Genomic DNA, 15,941 nt, shown 5'->3' on the forward strand with positions numbered 1-15,941 from the left:
AGCATTGCACGTCACCTCCGATGGCAGCACAAAGAGAAGGAGACTATCAGCAAGAAATGTTTATTACTTTTTAAAGCCCACAGCACAAAATAAAGAGAAAAATAAAGATAAAACACAAACAGCTCTATCTCTGAAGTTACAAAAAGAAGGAAAAACAGATACTGTGTGGAAAGTGCAAAAGTAAATAAGTAATATTCTTAAGCCTTTTAATTTAGCATAATACCAAATGGTATTTTGCTAATAAAATGTATAAATTTTTTTCTGTAACATTTTAAAACATACAGCTTTTATATGTCAACTGTGTCTTTCCAAGAAAATAAGTACCAAATGATAGTCTGAGGTGGAAAGCATCAGTTTTTAGATGTGAATATCTTAATATCTGGTTTACAGACTTCTTCTCCTTTCCATTGCCAAATCTTCAGAAGCACAGTATAAGAATCTATCCAGCCAAACCTGGCTTAAATTATAAAATGTAAACAATTAAGCATATTTTCCACATGTACTACTATATTTAGTTGAATGTTTAATGTATTAGTTATTACCAATACATATTATAGTAGAATCATTTTTAAGAGAAGTATAATTTCTAGTTTCAAAGCACTTATATATAATGTCAGATTCGTTGTATATCTCCCAGCTTTTAAGAATTACACACTTTGCCCTATCACTTACATTTCTGTAACTGATAAAGCTGAAAAAAATTTTGGACTCTGTAAAACATGGACATTTTAAGGCAGCTTTGTGTAGAAAATCCATTATCTTTTTCCATATCCTTGGAGGGCTTTTTTTCCATACTACACACCCAAAGCACATTTTTTTTATATTATCATGCATATCTAAACTAACTAAAGTATTAACAATACTTAAAATTTTATTTACCAACATTTCAGAAGTTTAAAATTTTAAAGGTTAATATAAAGTTCAAAGCCTCTAAAGTTAACTATACCTTCCAAAGGTAACTTCAGGATTAACATTATCCTCCCAAACATCTACCCATGACTGAGCAAATAAAAGGACAACATCCTGGTTTACTTTCATTCAGTCATCCAATTTAACCTCTCCTAGAGGTCATATAAATTATTAGAAAAAAGCCATACAGCAGAGGTTGTTCATTAAAAGAAGTGCTAATATTCAACATTTTGGAGCTCCCAAGCCATAGGCAGTCACTAATTATTTAAATCATCCACATGCTCAATTCCTAAACAGAAACACATAAATAAGAGTCTATTCAAATGCCTTCATGAACGAGTAACTCCGGACAGGTAAGTTTTCCAAAGAGCTAAGAAGTAACCCTTTAACCATTTTTAATAGAAATCTCAATAAAATGATTTCTATATTTCTTTTGACTTATATAAAAACTGTATAAAATCCAGATTATTTGTCTTGGTGATTTAAAACCAAAATAAAGCTATTTAATAGCAGTTTCAAACTATGCCTATTTTAGAATTTATTTTAATATTAAAATAAAATTATGAAATAAATAATACCAAACAGTGTATGATTGATATATACATAATCATACATGCTATATATAAATAATACATATGGTTACATATACTAATATATATAATTATTTATACTGGTTATATATAATTTGTTTACATAAATAAATATTATTTATATTTTTACATATATTACATATATTTTTTTAAGGAAAAATACCCAGCTCCAAGAACTAGAATATTACCAGTATCACTGAAGCTTCTGTTTGCCCCTTCTGAACCCCAAACTCCAAAACATATGTGTTAAACATCCTCTCTCTTCACTATACAGTAAGTCCCCTACTCACAAATCTTCAAGTTGCGAACTTTCAAAAGATGCGAACATGCATTCGTGTGTCCAATCACTTAAAGTTAGTTCACGTGTCTGATGTACACTGTCACGTGCGTGCATCCTCTACAAGTGGTTGTGCTTCTGTGTACTTTACTGTACAGCACTGTATAGAGTACAGCAGTACAGTACCTTTATTTCAAGCCCAGGATGTCCGGAAGCAAGTGTAAAAGCAGCACTGGTGTAGCTGGTACTGCTGTAATTTTCAAGGTACTGTAATTTTCAGTGTACCTTGAAAATTACAGCAGTACCAGCTACACCAGTGCTGGTGTATAACACTGTGTGAAAAGTGTTATAAACCTATTACAGTACAGTACTACATAGCCAATTGTGTTAGTTGATACCTAGGCTAACTTTGTTGGACTTAGGAACAAACTGGACTTAATGAACACGCTCTCAGAACGGAACTCGTTCGTATGTAGGGGACTCACTGTATGCAGTTTTTTAAAAATCATAGATAATTATAACCTTAAACAGTACACATAGAGACCTTGCAAATTTATAAACTTTCATAATGGAATGATTCTGTATTGATTATGTATTCCTGCTGTTTTCCTTTGATCTTATCTTTTAAGATTCATCCATGTTGAGAAGTATATCAATATATCATTCATTTTTATTGCTTTATTTGCATATGAACATGCCACAATTATTTATCCATTCCACTGTAGACATCTGGGATGCATCCAGATTTCTGCTATTATTATTATACCGCTACTGTGAACATTCCTAAATATGGTTCCTAAGTTTCTCTGGAACAGTGGTTGGCAAACTTCAGCAGTGATCAGAATTTCACCTTGAGGGCTTGTTATAATACAGCTGCTGGGCTCGAGTCTCTGAATGAGTAGGTCTGGAATGGGACCTGAGAATTTGCATTCCTAACTAGTTCCCCCATGATGATGCTGCTGTTGGTCTGTAAATCATACTCCAAAAGCCACTGCTCTAGTATAGTAGTTTTTAAACTTTATGGTCTTAGGATCCACTCTAAAATTAGAGAATCTCAAAAAATTTTTGTTAAAGTGGGTTATACCATATTAGAAACTGATTAATTACCATAATTAATTAATTACCATATTAGAAATTAAAACTGATTTATCTTTAAAATACATAAATACACAAATACACAATCCATTAGTTGTCAAAAATGATGTTATCATATGTTATGTAGCCTCTGGAAAATTCCACTGTGTACTTGTACCAGAATGAGAATAAAAAAGGCAAATAAGTCTTAGTATTATTATGGATATAGTTCTGACCGCAAAAACTCCAAGAAAGGATTTTGGCAACCCCCAGGAGTTCCATAACCATGTTTTGAGAACCAGTACGCTAGGGCAAATATCTAGAAATGAAACTGATAAATCTAAGGTAGAAACCTGGTTCAACTTGACTGGGTAACAACAAATTATGTTCTAAAGTGACTGAATCAACAAATAAACTCCCACCAGCAACGTACCTTTCTGTTACTGCACATCCTCATCAACATTTGGTACTGGTGGACTTCTACATTTTTACCTATCTGGTAGCTATAAAATAGTATCTCGTAGTTTTTGTTTTCCTGATTAGTAATTAGGTTGAGGGCATTTTTTTTCCACATGGACTTTCTGCCAACAATTTCTATTACTTGGGTCTTTTGTTTATTACTTCCTTTTCCCCTCTCCTCTGAGTACAAGTGCCAACGTTTTGAAAAGAAGTTGCTAGATGGCTTTATTTCACCTAAGCTCTCAATATTTGAAACAGCTCTTTATCCATTTCCACCCAAATGCTACTGTGCATTTCTAGGCTGAATGGTTTTATACCAAGTCTATATTTGGAATTCCTTATATGCTCAATCCAGTCTCCCCCAACTTGGGAGCAATTTAAATGTATTTTATTGAACAAAATGTTTCATGGCATCCTCAGATGCCATAAATCCTGGGCTATATCAGAGTTTTTCAGCTGTGACCCACTGGAAAGCCTCAGGGTACCCCACACCGCACACCATTCTCTTTTTCATCTTCTTCCTCTTGTCCCCCACCTTCACCCCACTCCTGTGACTGTGGTATATACCAGGGAGTTCCAAATCAAGTTTCACTTTAAAAAAATATTACATCACTATTAAAAAAAATTTTTTTGAACAATCACTGCTATAATATTCCTAGAAAAATCTAAACAGAACAAATGCAAACCACATTAAATTGGTTATAAACTAGGCATAGAAGCATCTGACATCACAGAGAAGTTTCTGTGTAACTTCAGAGGCCTTTCACCAGAAGAAATTAGTGTAAATTAGATTTTATACTTTAAACTTTGTATTACCACCTACAACCTAACAACTACAAAAGCGAGCCGTCTAACAGAGGAGCTTACTATGAACTCTGCACAGTAAGGTAAATCACTCCAGTGGTTATGCAGTCTCACCTATCACAGTGTTCACGGGCAGAAGTGGTGGAAGAGGTGGTGCTGGTGGAGCTCCAGAAGGAGGAGGGACAGAAATGTTTTCTAATAAAATAGTTTATAATTCAGGTCAGAGTGCAATAAACAGAACTAGTCATTCTGAAACAGTAAGGAAGTACGTTTTGGAAATAAGAAAAAAAGAGAAAGATACCCATATGTAAAGCATGTTCGAATGAGTAAGAATTTTACCAGGTAAAAAGGCCATTGAGTTCATGCTTTCATTAACTATAAAATATGCCTGTTTTTATAAGTAGCTTTTTCTCCTTTTTCAACAACATCCTTGAGAAACTAAGTATTTTTCCCTAACAACTTCTGATTATCAAACTTACTTTTAAAGTGTGTACTTTTAACACCATAAAGTCTTCCTTTCACTTAATAAAAAAATCAAGGGACCAATTTAATGCTCTGCTATGATTTCTTAGATTTTTATATAATCTAAAAAGTAAAAGAGCTTCTCCTAGCTTAATCCCATTTTATATTCATGGCATTTTACTGAAATACGTATTGAATACCATACATAAATGTAGTAAAGTCACAAAACCAGCTAACAGTGGAGTTGACATACTTAATAGCCTACAAGGCAACATGAAAGTTCAATGATACATAATTCACATTAAAGACACTGATCTTTTGGTTGAATTATCAATAATATTGGTTTGCTCTTGAAATAATAAATATCATTCTTGACTTGTGCCCAAGGCAAGTATTTCTAAAGCAAAATGTCCAAAAAGTTATTTAATAAAGCTATTTAATATGCTTTTCTATAAGTAAGGAGAAACATAAACTCTAAAGACCCTGTGAAAACCAATCAAAAATTGTTTTTAAATTTGCTTTCATTCTGGCAACAATCTCATAAGTTTAATAAATAGTTTTATCTAATGTAATTAAATTATTTCAGACTTCCATAATAAAGCTAACTACTACCACATATTAAAATGGGTGAGTATATGACATACCTGGTCCAACAGTGGGTGGTGAGGGTGTAGGCACGGCAATGGGAATGCCAATACTGCTGCTGCCACTGTTTTCTCGGCTTCCACTTCCTCCACTGCTTCCACTGCAAAGGAGAGAGAAAAATCATGAAAATAGCAATTCTAGAGATTTACTCAGGAACAAAATCAACTCAAAGCCACTAAATACTCCTTTTATGATGCATATGTGTGTGCTTGTATGTATACACACAAGTATATATAAAGACAAATTTTAACAGTCCAATATAAATTTTAACCCTAATACTTGAAGTGGTTCTTGTGTTTCACTCTATTTATCCAACTACTGAAAAACCAATATAGTCACGTAGTACTCAGAACTATAAGAGATCACTGAGACATGAATGACCAATACAATCTTATAGTACAATGAGTCAACAAGGATTTATTTAAAACCTCATATAAACAGCAGTGAACAAACAAGACATGAACCACACTGTCATGGAGCTCTTCACTGAGACTGAAAACTGACATTAACAAATAGTGTGATGGAAGCCACAAAACATGCTATGGAAGTTAATAAAAACGGTAACCAGTTTTAGTCTGAAATTTGTATGTAAACCTACACTCATCTCAGAGAATGGCAATAAAACAGGGAAATGTTTGGAAAAAATGAGCAAATGACAAAAAAAAGACATATAAGACAATAATGAAGTTTCAGCAAGGCACAGTCTAGAATAGTTGATACTACTAAACTTTAACCAATTACTTCTATGGACTTACTGTCCCTTTAGGTATACAACCTCGCACTGACCAGTTTTAGTAATGTATGTGTGCACATGTACATTATGCAAATGTACATATGTACACGTGTAGCCTTAAGCTCCATATTATACTTTAAAAAATCAACATCATTGGCTCAGTAGGTCCAGAAACCCAACAGGGCAATGATTTGCACTGCCTAGATAAGTTCTTTCCCTCCAATATGAGCATTCTATAATCACATTATCACATACTAATAGAAAGGGGAAAAAAACTATTTATATAACAAAAATAGCTTTGCTATGAAGGCCTCCCTCCTCCCAAGCTGGCCAATACTCTGCTTTCTGCCACCACCGTATCACAGACAGATGAATATTTTTGCACTTATGCACTTCCACAATTACTGGCTTACGTGCCTTTTTCTAACATGGAGATTGGCAAGTTACAGCCCACAGGCCAAATCTGGCCCATGGTCTGATTTTTACAACCTGTGAGCTAAGAACATTTTTTTTTACATTTTAATTAGTAGAAAAAAATCAAAAGAGGAATAATATTTTATGACACATTAAAATTATATTAAATTCAAATTTCAGTGCCATATATAAAGTTTTACTGGAACACAGCCATGCTCATTCATTTACGTGTTGCTGGTAGCTGCTCTCCTGCTACAATGATAGAGCTGAGTAATTGCAGCAGAGACCATATGGACCACAAATCCTAAAGTATTGACAATCTGGCCCTTTATAAAAAAGTTTGTTGATCCCTGTTCTAACAGAACAAGCTCCTGAAAAACAGAACTATATCTCATAGGTATATCCGTGATATCTAATGAAGTAACTCTTAACTAACTAGTTGTTGAATATGATTAAACTATTACTACATCCACTATAAAGAACAACCATGCTTTGGTATAATAATTCAATAATAAACATATTTTAAAAAACCCAATTTTGGTCCTCATTGAACTTACCCTGATTCAGTAACTGCAGATATCAATATGACAATTTATTTACTAACAATAACAACAAACAGCAATTACATAGCATCTAAGAGCGTGATATATCCTGCGTAACTGAAGCCCCCCAAATGATTTTACCAATCTGTATTTCTAATAAAACCATCCTAAAAGTCAAGGTAAAGAGGGTCCTTGCCCAAGTTATTAAGTGAGAGGTAAAAAATCAAAGAATAAAACAAATTGAGCTATACGATAATTTTGTCTGGCTTTATAAACTTGCGCAAAAATAAAGTGGCTACTTTTGAGGGGAGGAAGGCTGAGGCAATAATTGGGAAAGGGCCTGAGGGGGATTTCTGGATTGCGGTTATGTTCCATTTTCTGATCTGGGTGATGGTTACATAACTATATTCAATTTGTATTAATACATCAAGTTGTTATACTTAATAAAGTATACACTTTTCTGAATGTATGTTATGTTCCATAACCAAGTTTTTAAAAATCCACTGGGTAGCTGATTTCTAGAACTTTTTTTTAATGAATTTATACAGTAACATATTCTAGTACATCAACTCTCTTAAGAAATTCTTCCTCAGATCTAAACTGTTTTCTTTCCTCCAACCTCTTAAAGTTTAAATCACATTGTAGAGTTTCTGATGTTTAACCTTTTATCCAAAAAATTTAAGAGTGGTTACCTTAATCTTTTCTAAAAGACCATTTTAAAAAAACATTCTTCAGACTTCATCCAAATATACATTTGTACCTCTGTCAAAAGGAGGAAATACTAGCAATCTGCTAGCAGTATAAATAGATACTAAAAAATAGAAGTTATAACATATATTTAAAGGAACATATACAATATTAATACCCTCAAACTTTTACATTCTATATTAGCATTAGACTAGCACTTTACCGTTACCAACAACTCTATAGGAGTTTGTCAATCAATAATGCACATTCTCAGCTCAAAGGCTCAACCTAAAAATTTACCTGTGTGTCCTCGGTCTCTGATTTAAAGAAGCTGTCCTGCCTGGACTATGCTGACTTCCAAGCCTAGCAGGACTTGTCATGTAGTCATTAGGAACTGTTGGAGGTTTAACAGGTTCCAGGGTTTTGTAAGGAGTATTTCGTCTAAAGAAGCATAATAGAGAAAGGAATATGAATAAGAAAGATAAATGGTATTTTCTCCCAAATTTGTGACTGTCCCTTTATAACCAAGTATAACACAAGTTTTGGGTTTTTTTAATAATAAAGTTTGTTTTTAAAAAACATTTTTAATTGGGGTGTATGAATCTTGTTACTTTAACACAAAAGCTAAAATTTGTTGCCTTTTCTTAGGAAAACCAATGGAAAGGGTAATTTAAAAGTTCTCATCTTATTTCTAAAACTCATGGTTATAATTTTTTTAATGCTCAGTAATATCAAACTTTGAAACACATATTATTCCCAGATCAGTAACCCACAAGCCACTGTCCCTGTATATTATGGAAGCTAAATATCTCCTGTGCAATTTACTCCTATCTCAATCTAGAGATACATGAACAAGTACATTCTGATCCTAGATGTGATGCCATTAACTTCTCAATAAATGATTTTAACTTTTCTATTTAATAACTTTGTATGTTTTTTCAGAGGTAAGGTGTTTACAGAATGAAAATAGAAACTAAGATTCTATAAGAAAGCTGACTGCTGATCCCTGTCACTATAAAATGATTCCCCCACCCCTCCACCAAAAATAAGGAGTCTAATTTTCTATAATAAAGTGAACTATCTTTCAGAAATGTCTTACGAAGTATTCAATATTTGTATTGATTGAAAATTGGAAAGGAAGAAGTCACAATTACCTTCTCTACTTCTCCACTGGCCTTCTTACAAAGCTACTCTAGAATGAAGGGCCCTAAGATTACCAGCAGAAGCACAGTTAGAAGTACTCCAAGTAAAGAGTCCCCAAGTCTCAGGGGCAACAGAAGAACTGCAGGCTAGCAAACCAAAGTACACAAAGTAGACCACTTATTCAAAGCTCTGTAATATCAATATTGCAAATACATGTGAAGACACCATATATGGAACCTTCTGGTCATTTCATTTTAAATAAACGTAACTCAGATTCATATATAAATCTTTTTATATATGTATTTATATTTTTAATGAATTAGAAGATAATAAATAAATAATGCTCATTTACATACATACAAAAAAACTTTTCTAGTACAGAATTCCTTAGAGAATATTACAGAACAGGCAGGTTCATTTTGGATTCTGTTCAAGGAAATAGGAACCAAAATGAATTTGTAAAAGGTAGTATTATCACACAGAAAGGGTCCCGTCACAAGGATCCATACATTTACTTAAGTCACAAAAACATCTCTTCCTTTGACATACAAATCCTCTTGTAAGATGTAGCTGAATTCTTACCCCAATGTTCCCCGGCCTGACATGGGAGGACTCGGTGGTTTCTGAGTAGGAGGATTTGTTCTCGACAGTGTGCCAGTTCTTGCAGGCTGGTTATTTCCATGCTAAAATGTGGAAAGAAAAGCTTTTAGTTTTATATCAAATTGTTCTCTTGGTGTTTTGACACCATGTATTATTTTTTTTATTATCAGAATGTGAAATAAGGATTCCCAGACAGTTTTAATAACAGACTTTGGTACTACATTTTAAAAAGTCAAGATACCACTTGCACTTGGCTTTTCTTATTATTTTATGCCCTTCATACCAATTTATTGCAAAATACAGGTGAGATCATTGAATTTTATATATTATTTTATTGTTAAAAATGTTCACTGAGATCTAACTTATCTGCAATTTGAATGCTGGGTTTCTTAAAATTTTTGAAATGTGTGCATGAATATAAACTGCAGATCTCAGTGTCAATTTGCTAAAATATTCATCTAAAAAAATCACCTCTATCCCAACAACTCAGTAACAAAGTCATATATAATGCCTGGGAAACCTCCTAATTGTAAGTCAATAAAAGCAAGGCAACTATCAAAAAATGAGCAAAGCAATAAATGTTAGCAAAATTAATGTTCCTATATAAATGCAGATGTCAATATATCTTTGATATATTAACACATCCAAGCTAAATGTTGCTGATTTGAACTGAGTTTATTTAATCTACATAAATCCTATGGGGAAAAAGCAGACAGACATAGGAAAAGTTTTCAAATTTTAGTGGCTCTGCAGCCTCTATCGATATAGAGGGGAAACTGTGGATCAAATGATAAGTAGTAACTCTTACCTTGGCTTTTAGCCACTTTACGTTGCAAAAAAGGGGGGGAAAAAGTAGAAATTAATTCTAGATAAGTTATAGCTGATAGGACAGGTTTACATTTACAGTTACTCAATTCATGTTAATAAGCTTTTTTACCCAGTCATATTTCAAATATTTTGTAAAGAAAAGATATCCATAAGCAGCAGGGAAATATTCATGGGTATCACATATTTTTTCAAAATAATACATTCATAAGGAAATCACTTAATTATGCCAATCTCATGCAGCTCCAATAATTTCTTAGGTCAGTATTTTATCCTATGAAATTAATCCAACTGAATCACAGATGATTTAAAAAACAAATTTTGATTTAAACACAAACACCATACCTCATTAAATGTATGGCTACTTTAATACATCAGTGTACAAGACCTAAGACTGCTGGATAATGAATGCCCATGTATGAGTATTCATTATTTGAATGGTAGTATATTATTTTAAAGAGTGATAAACTGCAAATGTTAAAATTCAAAATCACAGCTTGTTTTCCAAATTCAGAAAAGGACCTAGCACCTCAGTGTTTAAAAACAAAATTACAATCACAATAGTAGCTTAGCCAGATTCTAATTAAGGAACAAGCAAACAGGGTCTGGATACCCTCTCATGTGTAGCTTATGAATACAAATCCTGACCAGGCCAACACTAGTAGAAAGTTATATGTTGCTCTAGTTCTAAATTTTCTTCTGAACAATTTTGACCATAATTCAAAATTGAAGAAGAGCTGCTTTGATCCTAAAGGCTACTTCTATGAAAACTGGCTAGCTTATATGTATGAAATAATGTGTCCAAAGCATCCTACTTGTACCACGCCACTTAAGAAAAAAATGCCTTCAGGTTGCAGTCTTTGCCTACATTTTGGGGTGGGGCGTGGGGGTCTCAAGTTCTTTCCATAATACCTGCCATTCTAAATACGTATCTATCATTTTTCAAGTGACCACAGAAGCAACATTAAGGAAATCATCCAAAAATGGAATATCCTTTGACATATTCTCATTTCTAGAAACTGTGCCAGAATCTTGGTATTCTTTAGTGTTTGTTTAGAATAATATGACTCATTTTTATCCTGATTAAACCATGTCTGGAATCCTACCTAGCCACTACATTTCACACCTGGATTTAGAAATTAAACTTGAATAACTTTATTATCCTTGAAGATAAGATTTATTAATATGATAGCATTATAATACACTAAATACTAAAGTAACTTAGAAATATTCTAAATATGACCACACATCTTCCCTCATTTGCTGTTTCAAGTGAACAAGAAACAAACAAACAAAAAAAACAGCATACAAGTATAAACTGGTCCCAGATGAAAGGATGAAAGGAGAATTTAACTGGGAATGAAAATTCTAGTTGAACTCTGCTACTATGCAATGGTGTAACCTTTAACCTCTTATGGAGCACAGACTCCTCTCTTAAGTGCATGTTTATGTATACAAATGTGTTGGGGTTAGCGAGTGTTGGAAGGAAATGATCTCTATACCTTACAACTCAAAATATAATTGTTAGCAACCTACAAAATTTTTCCATTTCAGTGTCCCCCAAACACATTCAAAACTAGGCTTTTTATTTCCTTAAGATCTCACTTCATTTCCTTAACATTTACATTTATGGATGAGTCAGTTTACCATTTCCTTGGAACCTTAGGTTGAAAATAGAACTCTTTGATTCCTACCTACCTGCAAGCCCGAAGTAGATCATAAGCTTTGCATACCACAGGTACGAAAGTCTGTAAGATGCCAATTCTTTCTCTGAAATGATTCATTAGCTCACTCCTCTAATAAAATCGAAACCTTTTAAAAATACCATTCCTATGTATTATAAAGCTTTAGTGTTTCCATTAATAAAATGTAATAACTCCTAGATCACATGGTCTTTTCAAGGCTTGAAAATAAAAACATATGTGGAAAGTCCTTCATAAGTTATGAACCAGGCTATAAAGCTGTTAATTATTATAACTGTTTAACAGAAATAATTTTAAATGTTTCTACTAAGTGCTCAAGCCTTCTCTAGTCTAAGCATACTCTGAAACCTTGTTCTTCCTTCTATTAGGATGAACTTTAGTATTTTTATTTTTATTTTATTAGGATGAACTTTATTGTTCATCTTTTTTATTCTCCTTTAGGCAAACTTTCTGGTAGTCTCTCTATGCAAGGATTCTCTTATCTATATCTTACGCTGTTTCCAAAAGTCAAACCAGACTTACCTTAAGACACCTTTTCCATATTTTAAATTCTTACTAAACTTATGTGTACCACCTATGTCATAGCATAAAATGCATTAACACAATAAATATCAATTAAATGAATAATACAAATACCAAAACACTAAAATTTACGTCATGAAAGAAGAAAATATGATGGAATATTTAATCTTGGGGGTAAAAAACAACACAAAACTTGGTAGCTATAAGAAGAAATATTGGGACTTCCCTGGTGGTCCAGTGGTAAAGAATCCGCCTTCCAATGCAGGGGACGTGGGTTCGACCCCTGGTTGGGGAACTAAGATCCCACGTGCCACAGGGCAACTAAGCCTGCGCACCACAACTACTGAGCCTACGTGCCTCAACGAGAGAGCCTGCAAGCCGCAACTAGAGAGAAGCCTGCACGCCGCAACGAAGACCCCGCATGCCACAACTAAGACCCAACACAGCACCCCCCCCAAAAAAAAAGAAAAAAAATAATAATTTTAAAAAGAAATATTAATATATTTGGATACAATTTTTTAACATCCTGTAAATATTTGTTTAAAATACCAAAGCATCAAAGTCAAAAGCCAAACAGCAGGATGAGGAAATATTTGCCAAAATATAAGGAGCTAATTTCTTTGATAGAAAAAAGAACCCTTACAAATCAGTAAGAAAACAAACTTCTAAATAGAAAAGTAGGCAAAAGATAAAATAACTCTAGAACTGTAAGTACAGTGTCTTCCAATCCTTAAAAGTGCTTTAGACACTAATTTAAAAATAAATCTACAGTTTTCCTCCTTGTAGTTTTGGCCCTGGCATTTGCTCATTAACTATTCCAAATTTCCAACTTTCACAGATCTCTACAATCCTCTAGAAATATTTAAGCCAACAATGATTTCTTAGGGAAATAAAACTGGATCAATATAGCTGCAATGAGACTACTGGGGGAAAAATAATTGTATGTATTTGTATATCACAGAAACAAAATGTGGACAAATAAGCCACATATCAGCTTCTGAGATACACTGTTCTCACTGACCACCCACCCTCCTACCCATGGTCAAAAAAATATTTCAAAATAGTCCGTAAAATAATGTGAATGTACTTAATGCCACAGAACTGTACACTTAAATGGTAAATTTTATGTTATGTATATTTTACAATAAAAAACTTAAAAAAAACACAAACCTGCGTCTATAAAGTATCCACATTACAAAAAGCAGATTGCTAAAATTCACATCTGCAGACTTTCAGTATATATTATGCAGTGTTTACATTTCTCATTTATACATACATAATAAAATAGTTAAATTTTCCCACCCAAAATTTCCTTGTAAAATTTGGTTTCATTTTATACTCTGCTATGTACTATGTATTAAACTGTTAAACACAATTATTAGTGGGGAGATAATAGAGGATAATCACTTCTAAGATGGTGACAGATTTTTTTTTTTAATGAGTGTATATTGCTTTGGTAGGAAGAAAAATCAAGCAAAAGGGGAAGAAGTGAGCACGTGAGAATGTGTGTGCACGGGTGTATGTATATGCATATATGTATATACATAATTTTTACTTCCAAGGCAGGTAATAATATTATAAGTTCTTCCAAATTCTCAAAATTCAAATTAAATCAATCTAAATATCTTAAATTAAAATTGAACTTAAGCTCTTAGACAACCCTAGCCACATCCTTGGATAAAAATACAAGAAACAAGTAACCTGCTCTACATTTGCAAAGTGTTCCGACTTCCAAGCCTGACAGTGAAGGGGAGATTCCAATAGTCTCTGAGAAGAGCAGAATAAAGAGCGATGTCGCCAGCTATACTCCCCTCTTGATCAGTAACCCCAGATAAGTCAGAATGCAACAAATCCAGCAATAGCACCAGGCAGATAACCAGCTAGGAAAAGCTTCAAGATTCTAGCTGACCCCTAAAAAAATTATTGTAAATATTCTGGAGACCAGAAACAAAATCAAATAATGGTCCTCTAAGAAAGGGACTACCAAATTTCAGAGGAATAGTTTATCTTGAGCAAAGATAGCTAAAGAATTCAGGTCATTCCAGATGCTTCCAAAATAACACATGAATATCTAAAAAGTTGAGAAGCTACAGGTATCCTTCAAGAGCAGCTAATTCTGCCATGCTAAGAAATGGACAAGGGCAACAAACAATCCCTTTCCTAAAAGCCTGTTGGAGCAGGGGGTGGGAGAGTGGGGAGTGATGCACAGAACAAGATTACACACAATTGTTTCATTTTGCATAAACTGCTGAAATTATATCCACATCCACATAGATGTATTAATACACACATATTTACGAATAAATGAATAAAAGTATTTATAAATTACTTTCTAAACCAATTCTGGAAAGCATATACATTTTTTATTCTTAAATATTCATTCAGTAGTGAAAACAAGACTTGGCATTCACAACACAAATTTATAACATCAGTCTAGGATTCAAACGGCTTAACAAATGAATGGCCATTTTTTAAGTGTTTATATCTTCTTGAATACAGCCTACTGCACATGTAAAATTCTGCCCCAAGCTTAGTATAATACATAACTAGTATTAAATAAATGTTCTATAAAAACTGTATTGCTAATTACTAAGAGAATCTATTAATTCTTTAAGAAAATCAGCTTTCTCACTATATTTCCTATCCAAAATATTTATTGGATATGCAAATTATTTCAAGTTAATATAATATAAAATGCTTACCTTGACACCATGGCCCACATCATCCAGAACTGTATAGTCAATAGGTTTCCGAATATACCTTACAGGACGCTCCATATTTGCAGGTGCTATTATTTTGTGAGTTCTTGATGTATTCTTATTTGTTGTCAAAATACCAATCTCTCTTCGAGCCACTTTCTCTTTATGAATGTCCACAGTCTATATTTAAATTTGAACAAAGCAAGAAAATATTATTTGGAAGAGTAAATAATATATACGATATCCACATATAATGGACCATAAGACTGTATCACATGTCTATTTTCCAGTGAATAATACTGCATCTTCCCCATCAAAATTAAGCAAATAAATATCTTTCAGGCTCAAAACATGGACTATCTAAAGGTGATTAAAAGCACCAGCTAAGTTATTGGTTTTGATACCAAAATGATTCTTAGGAAAGCAATTTTCTTTCCTAAAAACCTGGTGTGTATGGAAAGGGAGGGCTCTTGCTCTGTGTAGCTTACACTTTATTTTGTGGGGATACAGACCAGAAAAAAAAATCAATAATAACAACTAGATGAAGTACTATAATGACACACGCACAGTTTATTTGAAATTAAAGGTATTTAGAGCAAGATGTCCAACTAGGTTGAGAAGGCTTTATAGAGTAAGTAGGTTTTTAAAAAATGAATAGAAATATGAGACAAATATGTAAATTATTCAAGGCAAAAAGAACAACATGTTGCAGACAAAGGTGTAAGAGAAAAAAAAAAAGGTAAGACCAGAGGTTCCAATCTGGCAGCATGCAGCCTACACATCTGCAGCCTATCTAGTACTGGCCTTTACGGCTTTAAAAAGGTTTTTTTCCCCCTTATTTAATTGCCAACAT

The 15,941-nt window shown here is 33.3% G+C and overlaps 1 protein-coding gene across 18 annotated transcripts in view; it reads right to left on the reverse strand.

Moving 5' to 3' along the window:
* Nucleotides 1-15,941, reverse strand: part of ABI1 (abl interactor 1) — a 104,575-nt gene that overhangs the window by 11,912 nt on the left and 76,722 nt on the right. For 9 of the 18 annotated variants that reach the window (XM_032624125.1, XM_032624123.1, XM_032624118.1 and 6 more), the window contains exons 3-7: nucleotides 15,092-15,268; nucleotides 10,148-10,162; nucleotides 9,322-9,422; nucleotides 7,897-8,037; nucleotides 5,220-5,320 (exon numbers count right to left, since the gene is read on the reverse strand). In XM_032624125.1, coding sequence (XP_032480016.1) covers nucleotides 5,220-5,320; nucleotides 7,897-8,037; nucleotides 9,322-9,422; nucleotides 10,148-10,162; nucleotides 15,092-15,268 — 535 coding nt within the window. Of the gene's footprint in view, nucleotides 1-4,227; nucleotides 4,309-5,219; nucleotides 5,321-7,896; nucleotides 8,038-9,321; nucleotides 9,423-10,147; nucleotides 10,163-15,091; nucleotides 15,269-15,941 lie in introns of all 18 variants that reach the window. The other 9 variants (XM_032624126.1, XM_032624120.1, XM_032624119.1 and 6 more) reach the window with 2 other exon arrangements.

Source organism: Phocoena sinus, chromosome 2 (assembly GCF_008692025.1).
Source record: "Phocoena sinus isolate mPhoSin1 chromosome 2, mPhoSin1.pri, whole genome shotgun sequence".
NCBI lineage: Eukaryota > Metazoa > Chordata > Mammalia > Artiodactyla > Phocoenidae > Phocoena > Phocoena sinus.